General features: G+C 40.7%; 1 protein-coding gene across 1 annotated transcript in view; it reads right to left on the minus strand.

Moving 5' to 3' along the window:
- Positions 1-18,386, minus strand: part of LOC143021508 (uncharacterized) — a 360,858-nt gene that overhangs the window by 146,824 nt on the left and 195,648 nt on the right. Inside the window, exon 2 of the mRNA XM_076179082.1 lies at positions 12,150-12,465. Within this exon, the coding sequence (XP_076035197.1) occupies positions 12,150-12,450 (301 nt within the window). The 5' untranslated portion in view covers positions 12,451-12,465. The remainder of the gene's footprint in view (positions 1-12,149; positions 12,466-18,386) is intronic.

Below are 18,386 nucleotides of genomic sequence, written 5' to 3' on the forward strand. Positions count from 1 at the left end.
ACCATTGATATCACTTTTTTCTACTATCACTACTATGATTACTATCACCACCACATTTCTCTCTGTCTACCACGACTAACACCATCACCAATATGAACATCACTTTCTCCTCAAACTCTACTATATTCACTATCACCACTACAACATAAATTTCGCTTCCACCACACATCAGACTATGATTAGTTACTGCAGCTGTCGATACCGAGATGATTCAGTGTATAATCTTAGAATAACCTATAAACCATCACGACCACATGGAGAGCAACCACCACGGCGTCATCTGGCAGTCCGAAGTTCGAGGACTATCGAAGTTGGTCCATGTATCCATTATCAGCTGAGGTCTACTGGTGGGTGGATCGACCTGCCCCTTTCCTCTTCCCACTTTCCCTCCCCTTTTCCAGCCTACGCAACAGAATCTCCTGGCGTCTTCCAAACCATCATCCATCCAATAAGACACAACAATGAAGGGCTCACCAGAATAAAAGGGTGATTATCAACTGGAATGAACTATACACATTTTCAATAATAATATCATCGGAAACAATCCCTGTCCTTGTTATTTCTAATAACAATATTATGGCATGAACTTACATAGAGTGTCTGTACTATGATCAGTTTGCTGTTATTTCAGATAACTACAGTGATTCGTATTATTGATTTTGAACTTCTTGTAACCGAATTCCTCTTTCAGATGACTAAGATTGCCTGGCAGCAGTCAGAATAAAATTCTTAAAGTGCGACACGGGTTGAAATCAACTTACGAAGACTGTAACTCCAATCACGGCATTGGTCTCAGGCGGAACAAACCACGCTTTCCTTGACCAATCACAACTGCTATTGAATGACGCTTATAGGGCGAGGGAGGGCTGTGATTGGCCAGGAAATAAAGTGGGCGTGGCTCAGGAGAGCTTGCCATTGGGAAAGGTAACATTCAAATATGTTTTGTCAAGGAACTGTTATCAATGTTATCGTGTTTGTCATCCTGATTTATAGTATTATCCTTAATGTGGTTAAGTGACAACAAACATCTAAATTATTTTACCACCACTGTTATCAGTTCACTCATTCAGGAGATACCCAACCACCACCACGATCACTACCACCATTAAAACTATCACCATCGACAAGAACAACAACATTAATATCACCACCACGACATTACCTATCTACACCACCATCACTAACACCTTCACCTCTACCATCACCATCTCTATCACCACCGATATGGACAACACCATTACCAACACCAGTCATCACTACCTTGATATTCATCTCCCACACCACTATCACCATAACAACCACCACTATTATCACGTCACTGTCATACAATTATCACCATCAGTACTCTATCACTTGCACCACGATGATCATTTTCACCAGAGCCAAGACCCAACCAGGTGGTCTCTCGCTTACGAGATCGTTATCCCGTGCTCGCTATAACTACTCTCGTAACGACCCATTTACGACCTTCTCGAGGACTACCACAACCACCATCGTAGTTCACATCCTGATGTAACACTTAACTGTATAACGACTTCGGGGTGGTTGGGGTGGGGGTATGGAGGTAGTGGGTGGGTCCTCACACTTGTCTAGAATCGTCAAAAAAAAAAAAAAAAAAAAAAAAATCTTCAAAGATGTTACAGTTGGTGTTCTTCGTACCTTCCATCCCCGACCGACCTAACTCAGCTCTCCGCCATACTGAAGCTAACTTCCATTCTTCATATATCTTGCATTCATTTTTTTTTCTTATTTTTCTTCCTCCTTTTACTCCTCTTTTTCTACCACCTTCACCTCTTCTTCCTCTCCCTGTCTTCCTGCTTTTCTTCTTTTTCTTTTTTATTTTCCTACTTCTTTTTCTTCTTCTTCCTCCTCCTTCTCTTCTTTCTCTTCCTCCCCTGCTAATCTTCCTCTTCCTCCTCCTCCTCCTCCTCTTCGTTCTTCACAAACTCTGATCGAGCGCAGCAATGACGTCATCATCATTTTTCAACTTCGACAGCATTGTCATCGTCGTCGCGCACCGTTGTCTCCACCCTTCAACACGGCGACACACGATATGAACATAAGAATGGAGGAAACTGCAAGAGACCTTAAGGCCTCCACTAGGCAGTTCCATATCCCTTACCATCCCTTGTCATCCCTATTCATAAAGTTATCTAACCTTCTCTTAAAACAATCATTTGTTTCAGTGCTCAGTATATGGTTACTAAATCTATTCCATTCGTTAACCACTCTACTGGTAAACCAGCTCTTGCCTATTTCCTTCTCCAACCTAATTTTTTCCATATTAAATCCATTACTACGAGTTCTGCCCTGCCTCGTAGTACTGTATATATACATTATACATGTATGTGTGTGTGTATATATATTATATATATATGTATATATTATATATATATATATATATATATATATATATATATATATATATATATATATATATATCCATATATATAAGTTGTCGACGAATTTTGGAACTCAACGAGTTCACCTTCACCGTTCTCTGTGGGTCCGTGGTCAACCAATCGCCCTATATGGCCGTACCGCTATCCCCATTCCCGCGTCTCGTTTCTGGAACGGTCCTTATTAGTCGGTGTCTAAAACAAGCCTTATCGGGAAGACTCTCAGAAGAGGTCTGCCCGAGTCGAGGCGACGCGGCGTCCCACAAGACGACATCGCGTCACACGCTTTGTCTTCGATTTGATTAAAAATGACTTCGATTGCTATTTTCTTTTTGTTTTCGGAACCGTCCAAGTGACAAGTAACATTTGGATGAGACATCAAAAGTATCATCGAAAGATGAAGGATATATAGGTTAGACTTAAGACAGAATTAGAACTATCGTTGACATAATGGCAGAGAAGCTTTGGAATTTGAAAGCGAAGTCATATCTAGCTATTCGAATTCACTAGAGATGGAGTATGTCGCCTGTCCACCCACATGACAGGAATAAATCATATATATTTTTTTTTTAATAAATAATAGAATAAAACTCCTGCCGTCTCACACTAGCACCAAGGCGAGCTTACACCACAAGGCGCTAAAATATGATCCCTACGTTCACCTTCGCCTTTACACGAATATCCTAGAAAAGATACGAACTCTATACGTAGAAAATATTCATGGCCATTTCAATAAACCTTTCTGAAGTGGAGGGACACCGTTAAGCTGAATAAAATATGACGTTCTCCAGCACAAAATAATTCAAGTGTGACAAACTAGATAATTCTCATTCGGATGAAGAGCGAAGAAAGGACAAATGAGATTAAATATCTATTGAATTATGTTTAGGAGAGTATATATGGCAGGGGTTGGTTGACGTCGTGTGTGTGTGTGTGTGTGTGTGTGTGTGTGTGTGTGTGTGTGTGTGTGTGTGTGTGTGTGTGTGTGTGTGTGTACGTGTGAGGGAAGTTCAACATCAAAAGTCTTGTTTTTGAGTGGAAAATATACACATACGAGTATAATAAAAAAAATAAATGAAAACAAAAAAGGCCACTGGTATTCGTTACCTAACTCGATACGTAAAAAAGGATCAGAACATAACTTCTGGAAAGATAAATAAAATAAAAACGTGGAGAGAAACCCGACTGAAAAAATAAAACGAAAAATATTTTATTGCAGAGAAAGGACTGTGGTTGGGAGTAATGGAAGCTCAGTCAGCCGCACTCCCTCCAGGTCAGAAGGTACTCCTCTCAGGCAAACGAGATACTGCGTCATCCGTCAAACTCGAGGCCATGTTCCTCGCGAAATTTGATCTCTTCGAGGCCTCGAAAAAATTAAAATAAAGCAATAATAATGGTGGTAATAATAATGGTAATAATAATAATAATAATAATAATAATAATAATAATAATAATAATAATAATAATAAATAATGATAATGATAATAATAATAATAATAATAATAATAATCATCATCATCATTATCCTGCGCTTGTGGCAGGATCGGAGGAGGGATTGAGGAAGTTGGTGACAGAGTTTGAGAGAGTATGTGATAGAAGAAAGCTAAAGATAAATGTGGGTAAAAGTAAGGTGATGAGATGTACAAGGGGTGAAAGTGGCAGTAGACTGGAAGTGAGCATTAAGGGAGAGCGACTGGAGGAAGTGGATAGTTTTAGATACTTGGGTGCAAATGTGACAGGAAAAGGTGGGGTGAAGGTGGAGGTAGAATGTAGATTGAGAGAAGCGAGTAAATGCCTTGGTGGATTGAAGAGTGTAATGAGGAATAGACATTTGGGAATGGATGCTAAGAGGAGACTGCATGAAGGAGTGATTGTGCCAACAGCACTGTATGGTGCAGAAACATGGAACATAAGAGAGGAAGAGAGAAGGAGTTTGAATGTGTTTGAGATGAGGTGTCTGAGAAGTATGATGGGGGTTACTAGGCTAGATAGAGTGAGAAATGAGGAGGTGAGGAGGAGAACGGGGGTGGAAAGGGAGTTGGGAGATAGGGTTGATGAAAGAGTATTAGGATGGTTTGGATACATGGAAAGGATGAGTGAAGAAAGACTAGTAAAAGAGGTATGGAAGGCAGATGTGGAGGGAGTGAACATGAGGGGACGTCCTAGGATGAGGTGGATGGATGGGGTGAAGGGGGCTTTGGGGAAGAGGGGAATGTCTGTTGAGGAAGGACGGGAGAGGACAGAAGACAGGGGTGAATGGAGAATGTTTGTATATGGATGATGTTGTGGTGCATGAGGTAGAATGGGGGGTGAGGTAGTATGTGTGAGCAAAATTTGACGCAGCCCGAAAAGATTTCTCCCCGTCTTTTCCTTTTATGCATGGGGAGACGGAAAGGGGGGATCGCCGATTTAATGAAGCGGCCTTGCTGTGGATGTGCTGTGTCTTGCGACACTGCTTCTGACCCAGGGCAGTGGACAGGGTGCAGGGATGACCCGTCATCCGGGAGGTGCTAAGATAAGAGGTGCTAAGATAAGAGGGAGGGTGGAGGGGTGTGGAGTATTCAGGGATGGAATGGGTGGGAATGATTATATGCCTTTCCTTTTTGGCTACCTCCCTTGTAAGGTGGAAAAAGCCTTGGTATATGTATGCAATAACAACAACAACAACAACAACAATAATAATAATAATAATAATAATAATAATAATGATAATAACAATAATAGAAATAACAACAATAATGCCAATAACAATAACAATAATTACAATAACAATAATAATAACAATAATAATGATAATAATAATAATAATAATAATAATAATAATACTAATAATAACAATAATAAAAATAACAACAATAATGCCAATAACAATAACAATAATTACAATAACAATAATAATAATAATAACAATAATAATAATAATGATAATAATAATAATAATAATAATAATAATAATAATAATAATAATAATAATAAATATTTTTCTAGACTTAAGGTCTTCACAAACCTCAAAGTCTCTTTTCCAAACCTAAGATCTCCTCGTAAGACAGTATGGTACGAGTACATCGTTACGACTACCACTTCAGCCCCTTTAATATAGTGTTACACGTAATACATTTGATTCCATTTAAAAGAGGCAATTCTATACATTCGAGAGGTTGGGTGGGGGGAACATATATATATATATATATATACATATATATATATATACATATATATATACATATATATATATATATATATATATATATATATATATATACATATATATATATATATATATATATATATATATATATATACATACATATAAAAGAATATTGGCACAGCCAGCTGTTGATGGTCCGGCGGTTTCGTTACGTAAGCATTTTTCCATTGCAAACACATCAGAATAATGGCATTTGCATTAGTAATGCCAGCAATAAGCCGTAAATTATGAACCACATTATTTTAGGACGTAGGACATATGTTGCAATTTGCAATCGAGGTCTTTCTTGCTCGCCAGACGATTTTATTTGGCTGACAGAAACTTTATCAATGAGCCTTAGGGTGGGCTTAATTATCTTTATTTTTATTTATTTTGTTCTGGCCAACGCCAGATGATTCTCTTCAGACCATAGGAACCTTCTCCGTGTATTCCTCGATTCAGGGGAATCTGTCAAAATAAAGGAAGGATGAACTGGACCTTTGTATGGTACCAAAAGTCCTTTGGATGGTACCAATACGTCTTGTGAATTATGCCAAAACGTCCTTTGTATGGTGTCAAAACGTCCATTCTATGGTGCTACAAAGCTCTTGGGATGGTGCCAAAAAGGTCTTTGGATGGTGCTAGAAAGTCCTTTGTAGACTTTCTTCTAACTAACGCCTGACCTTTTTTTCAATTTATTTACACAAGCATTATCCTTATTTCATAGTTCACATGCACCATTTAGAACTTCTAGTTTTTCATAAATCCCCCACGACTAAAAATCTTTATTCTAAATAAAGATAGTATTGTCGCTTTACCCTACGTTTTTATATTAACTATTCTGAAACTAGCGACATTCCTACTGTCCTTGTGTCCAAGTTTATAGACATCATTTACAGTATCTAGATGTTGAAATCCTCCTCAACGACCAAAAGTTTTGTGGTAAATAAAAACGTGATTTCATTTTCATTTTGAGTCTTTTGCTTTCTTGGGTTATGGTCTCGTATCTGGACTCAATATCATCGTTGTTGTGATCACTAGGTCTCTGGACTATTTAGATACTACAAAGGGAGGTCTACAAAGGATAAAAGACAAGCAAAAAGTAAAAATCGAAAAAGTAAAGAGAATAAAGTGAAAATGCAACTCCAAAAAATACAGTTTTTACACGAAATTACAGTTGGGCATATGGAAGAAAAAAAAAGATGAAAACATAGCAACAAAGCAATATGAACAAATAAAATGAAAATTGGACACAAAGAAGAAAGAAATAATAAAAACAAAATAAAAAATGGATGAAAATAAAGATGTAAAGAGAGAAAAATAGAAAGCCAAAATAGTAAGGAAATAGAAAGGCAGTATAAAAAAAAAAAAGTAAGAAGAAAGATAGCAAGAAAGAAAGAAAAAATTTATGCGGTTAGATAAAGTATAACATCAATGTACTCTGATACTTCCGGATGGCATGCTTAGAGGCTTCTTCGGCTCAGCAATTTCACGCTTCAACGGCCCAAGCGCCTTCGCGGGGTCGCCCAGACTCCTGGGACGCGGCACGGAGGCCCTCGACCCCTTCAAGGCGGTGGCGCACTTGATGTGCTTCGTTCTGGCTAAAGACTGACGATTCTGTTTAGTTGTGAGGGCAGATTCTCTGGACTTACGAGTAAGTGCCTCTTGATCATCCAAGAACGCACTCAGGATCCGGATTCAGAGATAAATTTGATTATTTGTTTATTCATTCATTTGTTTATTTACTTATCTATTTATTCATTTATCTATCTTTTAATCATCTATTCTTTTTGCAACAGTATATGATTATGCTCCTAGTGTGACTTTGTTCATGAAGCAATTATGAAATTCAAATATTCATAATAAATGAACAAATACATAGCTAAACTGATGAATGAGTAAAATAAAAAAAAATGAGTAACTAAAATGAACAAACGAATAAAGATTAAATAAATATTTTATCATATATCTGAGTAAATTCCTTCCCTCCCTCCCTCCCTCCCGTTTTCTTTCCAACTTATCGAGTGGCCAAGCTATTGTTGGCATCAGAATCAAAGATAACGCGTGACGCCATTGCCACATTGCAAAGTCACAATACCACGTTGCAAAGTCACAATACACCATTATAAAGTCAGAACACCACATTGCAAAGTCACAATACACCATTGTAAAGTCACAATACACCATTGCAAAGTCACAATACACCACTGCAAAGTCACAATACCACGTTGCAACGTCACAGAGTTACATTGAAACGTCACAATACCACGTGGTAACGTCACAATACCACACTGTAACATCACAATACCACAATGCAACGTCACAATACCATATTACAATTTTACAATACCATATTGCAAAGTCACAATATCATATTGCAACGTCACAATACTACTTGGCACTTTCAGTTCCTTCCCTGTCACCGAGAGGTCCATGCGGGATGCCTGTCATTGCCATGAGGTCGTCCTTTGTTCTCGTCAAAAGACTTTGGGTCGGACTATCAATAAAACTGTCCTCTGGCAGTGCCTGCCGACAGAATGCCTAACGTCTGAATTGTAACAGATAACCAAATAATCCGTTTATTTCATTACTCCTAATTTACAACGAGTTACAATGTTACAATGACAACAATATATAGACAGATGATCTTTTGGTTTATTCGTCTTTCGAATATTTGCTGGCTTTTATTCGGTCAAGGGTAATGCAAGTGAATTCATAAAGAAGCCATGATGGTATGGAAATGATGGTCTGGCGATCAAACGCCAGGCGTCCCGAGTTTTATGGAACGGTCCTTTGGCCCACGCCATCAACTGGCGCACGATAGCACGGGGACTTCTGTGCAGTGTACACAGAGAAGGATCAAGGCCACACACAAAAGATTAATAAAAAAAAAAAAAATAAAAAAAAAAAATAAAAAAAAATAAATGGATTAGATGAATAAAGTAAACAAATAAGTTAAAATAAATAGATCAATAAACAGATAAATGATAAGTAAATTAGTAAATAAAACATGAAAAGAAGGCGTGTAGTATTTCAATTTTGCCTAGAAGTGTCTGAAATCATCGTTCCTTTGATTATTATCACAGGGACGCCCACGGATTTCATGGCTGAGGTAAGCTGATCGAGCCTATCGAGAGTTGTTTGGAGTGGGAAGGAAGGATGGGTGGCTGCATGGGAGCTTGCTCGGAGGGACCCCGGAGACTGGCGCCGGTGAGTGTATGTGTGTGTATTTGTATGTATATATAGATACAGATATAGATATATATTGACAAGCAATCACAAGTGAAACCTGGAGTCTCCTGATACTAAAAAAAAATCGTTTAACGCCTTATTCAACGTGAATATCCCCTTAGCCGAATAAGATCTCTTCGTTTTATCCAGCCCAAAGACTGCCAAGTGTCGGATTTACAATCCTCCACGCATCTCGGGGTCGTGAGACAGACGAACTTAGTTCGACGACTGTACAGCAAGACGAGAATCATTTGTGTTGATTTGGCTCGGCGGCGGCTGAGGGTCACCCCGGCGCCGGGGAAGGACGGACCGAGGCTGCCTGCGCGGCTCGGCTCGGCCCGGCCCTCGAGCGGCGGCACGGGTCACAAGGCGAAGTGGTCGAGCGAGCAAAGGCCATTCGTCTTCATCTATGCCTCGGAAGGAAAAGGGAGGAGGCTGACGTGAATGCTGGTGAAGGGAAGGGATGCTAAGACTAGGGGAGGAGGAGGAGGAGGAGGAGGAGGAGGAGGAGGAGGACGACGAGGAGGAGGAGGAGGAGGAGGACGACGAGGAGGCTCACGGAAAGACTGGACAGGGAAAGGAAGTCTATGACTCGGGGAGTATGGGAGGTAAGAGGAGGAAGAAAGGAAGAGGATGAAGAGGATGAGGAGGAATGGAGCTCACGGAAAGACTGGTGAGGGGAAGGGAGTCTAAGACTCGCGGAATAAAGGGGAGGAGAAGGTGGAAAAGAAGGAGGAAGTGGAAAAGAAGGAGGAAGTGGAAGAGGAGGAGGAGGAAGAGAAGAGGCAGGAAGAGAAAAAAGTGGAGGAGGAGAAAAGTGGAAGAGGAGAAGGAGCAGGGGGAAGAGAGAAGGAAGGGGGAAAGAGGAGGAGAAAGACAGAGATATACGAAGTTAGATCAATTAATAATGGACCAAACAAAGTAAAAGTTGAGTATTCAGGTTGAGTTGAGATGAGGACGGTGCATACTCTTTGAGAGAGAGAGAGAGAGAGAGAGAGAGAGAGAGAGAGAGAGAGAGAGAGAGAGAGAGAGAGAGAGAGAGAGAGAGAGAGGGAGAGAGAGAGAGAGGGAGAGAGGGAGGGAGGGAGAGAGGGAGACAGAGGGAGAGAGAGGGAGAAAGAGAGGAAGAGAGGAAGAGAGGGAGGGAGAGAGAAAAAAGATAAAAAAAGAGGAGAGAGAGAGAGAGAGTGAGAGAATCCTTAAGAGAACGGGATCTGAGGACGGGACGAAGAAAGGAAGAAGAAGTAAAAGGAGACGAGGAGGAAGACCAGTGTAATTAGAGAGGGGAAAATGTTTGAGAGAGAAGTTAGAGAGGAGAGAGAATAAGGAGACGAAGGAGAAAAGTACTACGTATCCATTGTGGCTAAAGAGAGGCGATTCTAAGCACCTTAGGGCGTTGAGCTGATCTCCGTAGCTGAGGGGCGAAGGGGGTGGGAGGGAAGGGGCTAGAAACCCAATCAGATGAAAATTCACCTTCAGCTTGATAAATTCGTTTGTCCTTAGCCAGAATAAAGTCATTCAAGTACACCGTCCTATCGGGGTGTTAAACGAGGGGAATGCGTGTAAAGGGTCAAGGAGCATGGAAGAGGGTAAAGAGGGGAAAAGTCGAGAGGGAGAAAGAAGAGAGTAAACGAGGGAAGAGAGAAGAATCGAGAGAGAGAAAAGAGAGCAAGAAGAGAAGAAAAGTGACGAGAGGGGGGAAGAGTCGAGACGGGGGGAGAAAGAGAGCAGAGGAGAGAAGAATCGAGAAAGGGAAAAGAGAGCAAGAGGAGAGGAAGAGAAAAGAGAGGGGGAAAAGAGGAGAGAGAAAAGAATCCAGGAGGATGCAAAAGAAGAACAGAAAGAGGCGGAAAAGAGTCGAAAGGAACAACACCTGATGACAAAGAGGAAAGAAGGGGAGATTGTGAAGGAAAGAGGGGAAGGAAAGGGGAAGGGGAAGTGAGTAGGGGAGGAGAGATCTCGAGGGGAAGAGAAGAGGGGAGAGGACTTAGGTAAGAACAAAAAAAAAAAAAAGAGGAGAGAGGGGAGAAAGAGGCAAACGCAATAAAGGGGAATGCAGGTCACAAGACAGAAATGGTAAAAGGAATTGAAAGGCTGGGCACAGGAAGACAAAATAGAATGACGGGAAGAGAGAAGTAGAGAGGAGAGGAGAGAGGAGGAGAGAAGGGAAGGTAAGAGAGGAGGAGAGAGGGGAGGAAAAGAGAGGAGGAGGGAGGAGGAGAGAAGAGGAGGAAATAGGGGAAAGAAAAAGAGGAGGAAAGAGGGGAGGGAAAGAGGGGGGGAGGCGGGAGGAGAAGAGAGGAGAGAGGGAAGGGAAAGAGAGGATGACAGAGGGGAGTGAAAGAGAGGAGGAGAGAGGGGAGGGAAAGAGAGGAGTGAAGAGGCCGAGAGGCGGATGAAAACCAATAGAGGTAATTGGTTTTGAGTTTAGACAACAACAACTAATCTCTAACTTTTTGTCTAATACTTTCTTATCAAACTGGAGGTTTCTAAGTTTCTAATGCGCCGAGAGGCATTAATATTCTAATAACAGAACTCAACATTTTCTTTAAACATAACATAATTATCATAGAAACGTGGATGCTAGAGAAAAGGCTGTACAATTAAATTCGCTACAATGTCCTAAAGTCCTTACATAAATTCAACACATAGTGAAATTCAGAATATATTTATTTTTTCTCTCCACGTGGAAGTTGGCCAAAGCTGTGCTTTTCGTTATACATGAGCTCCAGTGCATAATTCAAAGTGTGAAATGGTGAGTGTGTGTGTGTGTGTGTGTGTGTGTGTGTGTGTGTGTGTGTGTGTGTGTGTGTGTGTGTGTGTGTGTGTGTGTGTGTGTGTGTCTGTGTGTGTGTGTCTGTGTGTGTGTGTCTGTGTGTGTGCGTGTGTGTGTGTGTATGTGCATGTGTGTGTGTATGTGCATGTGTGTGTGTGCATGTGTGTGTGTGAGCATGTGTGTGTGTGCATGTGTGTGTGTGCATGTGTGTGTGTGCATGTGTGTGTGTGTGTGCATGTGTGTGTGTGCATGTGTGCGTGTCCATGCGTGCGTGCGTGTGTATGTGCGTGTGTCATGACTCAGTTTTACGAGGTCAGATGCAAAAAATGAATGAATGAATAAATACATTAATAAACAGATAAATGGATAAATGATTAGATGAATATATGAATAAATAAATATCTCAATAAATCTACAGAATAATTTATAAAGACAATGAATAGATAAAAATAAATAAATAACAAATGAAATAGACAAACAAACAACCACACAAGTAAACAAGAAAGGCAAATACATTAGTAATAACAAAGATGATGATAATAAAATAGAACCCTACCTTGCGGCCATTGTAGCCCGGCGTAGGACACGAAGCGCTGCACGCCGCGGTAGACGAGGAAGCTGCAGAAGAGGACGGTGCCCACGCTGTACCACACCGACCACGCCGAGTTGAGATGATACCTCGCGCAGCAAGACTTCTTCGCCCTGCTCTTTGGTTTCTGTTCTTGCCGCGGTTGTTTACTGTTAACAGGACTAGTCGGGCTTGATCCATTGGCGACAGCCCCTGAATGTGTTCGTTTGACTCGCGACGAAGCCGAGGCCGAGGCCGCGCCGTTGTGTTCGGAGGTCACTGTCGTCATGTTGACTTCGGAGGACTGAAAGAGAAGGAGGAGGATTGTTAGTTAAGGACTCCAGGATATCGTCTCTGCGGAAGGATTTTAGGTCTTTAGTTAGAATCATGAGGGAAGAAAGTTAGATAACTTTATGGGTGGAGATGATAGGTGGTAATGAACATGGAACTGCCTTGTGTAGGCCTTATGGTTTCTATCAATCTCCTTCATTTTTATATTCGTATGAGACGAGGCACAAATTACATTATGAACAGTTTGAACAAAATCGTAGACAAAATGGTGTGAAAATTTTTCATAAACAATGAATGCAAATCTCGGTTAAGAAAAAAGAAGAAAGAAAAAAGAAAAAAGTGCCCTGCCCTGCCTGCTAGGAAAATGAAAATTATACACGAAAAAAAAAAAAAAAATCGGGGGGAGGGGAGGGGGAATGATCACAGGGTCTGCCCTGGACTACATGCCTTTCCAATAACACACAGGATCCTATCTCCTCGCAGTCCCACACGAAATACCCGTACAGTTGCGAGCAAAAGTCTCGAACATTTTGAAGGTTTCTTATAACACAAACATAGCTCCTAATGCTATTTACCCGATATATTTTTCTATATAGCCTTATCCTTATGGTAAATCTGTTTTGTAGATAGATATGTAGAAGTCTTAGTTATAGCTATGTAGTGAAATCTGTGGAGTGGGTCAGGACTATTTGTTACCATTCCCTCAGGGCGTTCGTGTTTGCAACACAGTCTAACACACAGTGCAGCACGAGACCAAACAGACGCCAGCAAAAGGCGTCATCTCTGACCCATGCGCTAGGACAGACAGACAGACAGACAGACACACACACACACACACACACACACACGTACACACACGCACGCAAACACACGCAGACTGGCTGTCCTAAACATATTTGCAGACTGAATAAACAAGCATGTACAAACACATACACACACACATACACACACACACATACACGCACACACACACACACACACACACACACACACACACACACACACACACACACACACACACACTCATACATAAATTCTTTCAGACTGGAAGTCCAAAATACATATACAGACTGATTCACACCTACACCCACACACACATACACACACTGAATGGAGTTATGTATAAAACTGAACCCGACGACACAAGCACTAAACCTCCAAGCAACACAAAGGAGATCGAACAAGAAAAAAAAGAGCGAACGCGGCCATAGGATTTATGCCCATAGAGGCACGCACACCACAGTGCACACGAATACGCACATAAAAATATAATGCATATCAAAGTAGCAACACATACTGCACATGAAAGGACCTGTAATCTATTATGGGCGGTCCCAGTGCACAACCACAATGAACATGGCATATAGAGACAAGAATATTATATAGTACTCTATTTGCCCGGCACTGGCGTGCAGGTCGAATGTGCAAATACACATTTCATAATAATAGACAAAGAGCCCCATATGCATTATTTTTTTTTTATAACAAACATAGTATATCAGACACTTCTCCGGTCGTTCACGTGTAGCATCGGAATTCTAAGAGGTTCAAAGAAACTTACATAAATCGAAACATAAACTAAGACAATATTAGTAAAGACATTTACTTGATGTTCGAGCAATAGTCGTCCACCACGCCCACAAACAAGTACGCCTAATGGAGCTCAACAGACAACGCCCACGAACAAATAAGTCCAATAAAACTCAATAAACCAGACCAGGACCCAAGTACACTCGTGACCTCGCAGAACGACACGAAGACATTGTCCAGCAGCGTCTAGACAATAACAACAGAAACTACTATCACCACCGCCATCACCACCACCCCCAAGTCCACTATCACCACCATTACCGCCACCACCACAACTACAACTATATTACCACCACTACCTTTACCTACACCACTAGCACCTCTACCATTCCAAGGCAACAGGGTATTAAAGCCTTATACCAGCACATAATGCGATAAAAGATAAATCTTTGTCATCATGACGGCGTAGAAGAGGACAAATAGACAGTGAAGCCAACAGACTCGGGTTCTTCCGTCACAGACAAGCCCAACGACCAGCGATGGCGTATGGAGACAGAACCTAAGGAGTATACGCCAGGAGGCGCGTAGCTACGGACAAAACCGTCACCTCTACCGTACAGGCATGGACTGTCGCAGGTCACAGTCAATGCTGGGAACAAGAGAGAAGTGCGGGATTCGAACCTGTGACGAGGAGGGGGAAGAGAGGCCAGAGACCTAGATAATACAGAGGTGGAACGCAGTTACGGCCGATGGGGACCGAAGAAAAGTGCAGGACTCGAACCTATGACGAGGAAGAGAAGGAAGAGACCAGACAATACAGACAGTACATATGACTCATTAGAGATAAACAGACTCTATACCCGTTGGCGAGGATGATTGAGGTTCAGAGCGGAGAACAATGAACAAATGCTATAGGAGACACAGTTGAACGATTAAAAATGAAAGAATCAAATACGTCCCATGTGTCTTTGTGTTTGGTAACAGCTTTGACGATAAACAAGTCCGTCCAAAGGATGGTTACTATTTTTGAATGACGATAGTTCCAAAAAATTGAATCATTGTTAGCAGCAGCCTGAGTGGTCTCCATATAAGTAAAAAAAATAAATAAAATGAAATAAAATAAGAAACGAAATAAATTATATATATATATATATATATATATATATATATATATATATATATATATATATGTATATATATATATATATATGCATATATATATATATATATATGCATATATATAATTATATATAGAAATATATAAATATATATATATGCATATATATATTATATGCATATATATATGCATATATATATGTATATAAAATATATATAAATGCATATATATATATATATATAGATATATACATATATATAAATATATATATATATAAATATATGTAGGAATCGATGGCTGTATTACATATGAACTTTGTGTGAAAGAGTAACGAGCGCTAAAACAGGAGTAAAGCGACACTATCACTTTGAAACAGAAACGTATTAAAGAAAAAATCAAATAACAATAACTCAGTACTACTAAAAAAATTTAGTAAGACATAACACATAAATATATTGAAAAAGACAGACATCATGAAAACAGACTACGAAAAAAAGCATTCAGCCTGCCCACCGGAAAACACAATAAACAGTGCGGAACACAACATACAAGGCATAATACATTGTCTCCGCCCTTCAATCAAACCACAACCGCCGCCGCCGCCGCCACCGCCACCACCATCACTAACGCAATCATCACCACCGGTTCCCCTGCCACCACTTCCATCACCACCATTATCTTCTCCAGCAGAGCCAGCTACGGCCCAGTTCCCATCTCCTCACTCAATCCAATTCAATCATAAATCCTATGGCTGCAAAACCATACAATGCATAACGATATCTGGTCAGCCGGTTACCAATTTAGAATAGAAACAGTCCACACACACACATACATATAAATATATATATATATATATATATATATATATATATATATATATATATATATATATATATATATATGACAGAGAGAGAGAAAGAGAGGGGGTGGGATATCGTAGGATTTATGTGGAAGCTTCATATTTAACGACAATATGGATACTAACAACGTTGCTGTCACCCACACGCGGTAAACAGGATGCAAAGTAAATCTTGACGAAATTCTAGAGGACGATTTAAGAAATGTTCAAGAAATAAGGGTTAGACAGTGAGACGGGGGCGAGATAGGAGGGAGATGAAGGCGGGGGAGGACATGAGACAGGGAGGGAGCGGGAGGGGAGGGTGGAGGGGGAACCTGAAAGTGGAAGGAATATGTGTTATCAACCTTCCCCAATGAAAACAAACCAGCTGATTACGCAGATGGGTTTCTATATCTATTCTGTCGCCAGGCGACTTCATTCAGCTGCGAAGGGTTGTGAGCTGCCACGACAAATAGAAAAGCCACGATAAATAAAAAAAAATGTGAAACAAAAAAGAATAATAATGAAAAAAGGGATCTTTTTGTTTTGCTGACACCATGGCTGTACGACAGGCATACCAAATGTGGTTGACCAGGTTAGGTTAAGTTGAGTTAGGTTATCCTAAGTTCTGAAAAAATAAGAAAAAGATAATAAGAACCTGATGCCGGGAAAACAAAAATGACCCCCCCCCCAAAAAAAAAGAAAAAAAAAAAATTCTCCTTATTCTTCTTCCCAAGCCACTGCCTCTGGCGGTTGAGACTCGCTTCAAGGTCGAGCGAGATGAACTTGTTGTCCTCGAGGTCGGAGTCCCTCGACTGCCCTTCCTGCACCAAAGGGCAACGAGGTGGTGGAGGTCGAGGGGGTCAGACACGCCTTGCCCCTGATGCCGTTGCCCCACGAGCGCCGTCGTCCGTCCTGGATGTGTTTTGATGCCAGCGCCAGCAGTGACCACCATTCGCTAAGAATGTTTATGTTTTGGGCCTCTTAGCCACATCACCTTCCCCTCCTCCCGGTGTTGTGGTGATGGTGTGTTGCTGAATTGGGTTGAATATGGTTGCGTGGGGCAAGGTTGGGTTGGGTTAGGGTGGATTGGGATCGGTTAGGGTGGGCTGGGTTGGGCTGAGTTGGAATGGGTCAGGGGGTTTAGGTTGGGTTAGGTTAGGTTGGGCTGGGTTGGGGGTGGGTTTGGATTAGGTCCAGTTGAGTTGGGTTAGTTTGAGTTGGGTTGGGATGGGATGAGATGAGTTGAGTTGGGCTTGACTGAGCTAGATTGGGTTGGGTATATTGAGTTGTGATATTTCATATTGACGTCAATTTACCGTTTCCCTTTTGTTTCATCGAGTCGAGTAACTTGAGTGTGTTGGTGATTGGAATGAACATGCCGACAACTACTGACACGTTGGAAATTCTGTTGTTTATTATTATCATTATATATACCAATTAGCCTTTACCCGCAAAGCGAGGTGGCTAGACATGGAAGTGGATAATCTTCACTTCTTGTACTATTATCATATTCTTCCTTTTCTCTCATTCCAACTTAAACAATGTGAGAATTACACCTCGTTTTTTCCCAGCGATACTGCCAGTACATCTCAAGTGAACCCCTATTAAGGAACATTTTGTCTTCTTAGCTTGTGCCTTTTTCTCCAGTGTCTGCGTTAAGTCTGTTTTTTGTTTACTGTATCTGGGCAAACTTATTTTGAATTTAAACGAGCTCGCAGCATTTTGGTACTGAATATGTTTTGGGTTTCTTTGTGTGATCGAGTATGTATTGGGTGTTATTTTGTTTAATATAATTCTGGTGAGTGTTTCTGTATATGGTGTGTTTATGCAGACTATTTATCAATTTATTTATTTACTTATTTATATGTTTGTTTATTTATTTTGCACAAGAAGACCTGTATTTTGTCATTCTTTACGTTGAGTATGCTTATGTAGGGGCTGTTGATATAAAACGTATTTGTTTTTGGATCATGTCGCTGAAGACACATTCATGGTCTTTTTTATTCAAACATCCTCGAAAGTGGAGATGCATGTCAAAACCCAAAGTACACAGAGAACTAAACGGCCATCTGTTCTCAATGTGATTCTTTATCAACTCTCTAAAAAGAAAGAGAAATATCCATTGAATACAACAAAAACATCTGGCACATCTTCAGTCTTGTGTCATTCAACTGTCCTCAGATAACAAACCCTTTCTTATTTCACTTCTTTACCTAATTTAGAAGAATAAAGAACTGTTTAGTGCTGACAACAATAGACATTTGTTACATTTTTATGATCTAGAGCCATTCAACAGGATTCTTCTTCATAAACTCTTGGATCCTATTTATCTTCCTGATGATGATTCAGTTCAACTTCGCAAACTCCCTCTATCAGAAGGCTAGAACGGTGCCCTTACAGAGGACTTTGTAGCGTGGAATTTAATGAAACATGCCCTTGGTCCAAC

The sequence above is a fragment of the Oratosquilla oratoria genome, chromosome 42 (assembly GCF_046742065.1).
Source record: "Oratosquilla oratoria isolate Oo_2021 chromosome 42, ASM4674206v1, whole genome shotgun sequence".
NCBI classification, from domain to species: Eukaryota; Metazoa; Arthropoda; class Malacostraca; order Stomatopoda; family Squillidae; genus Oratosquilla; species Oratosquilla oratoria.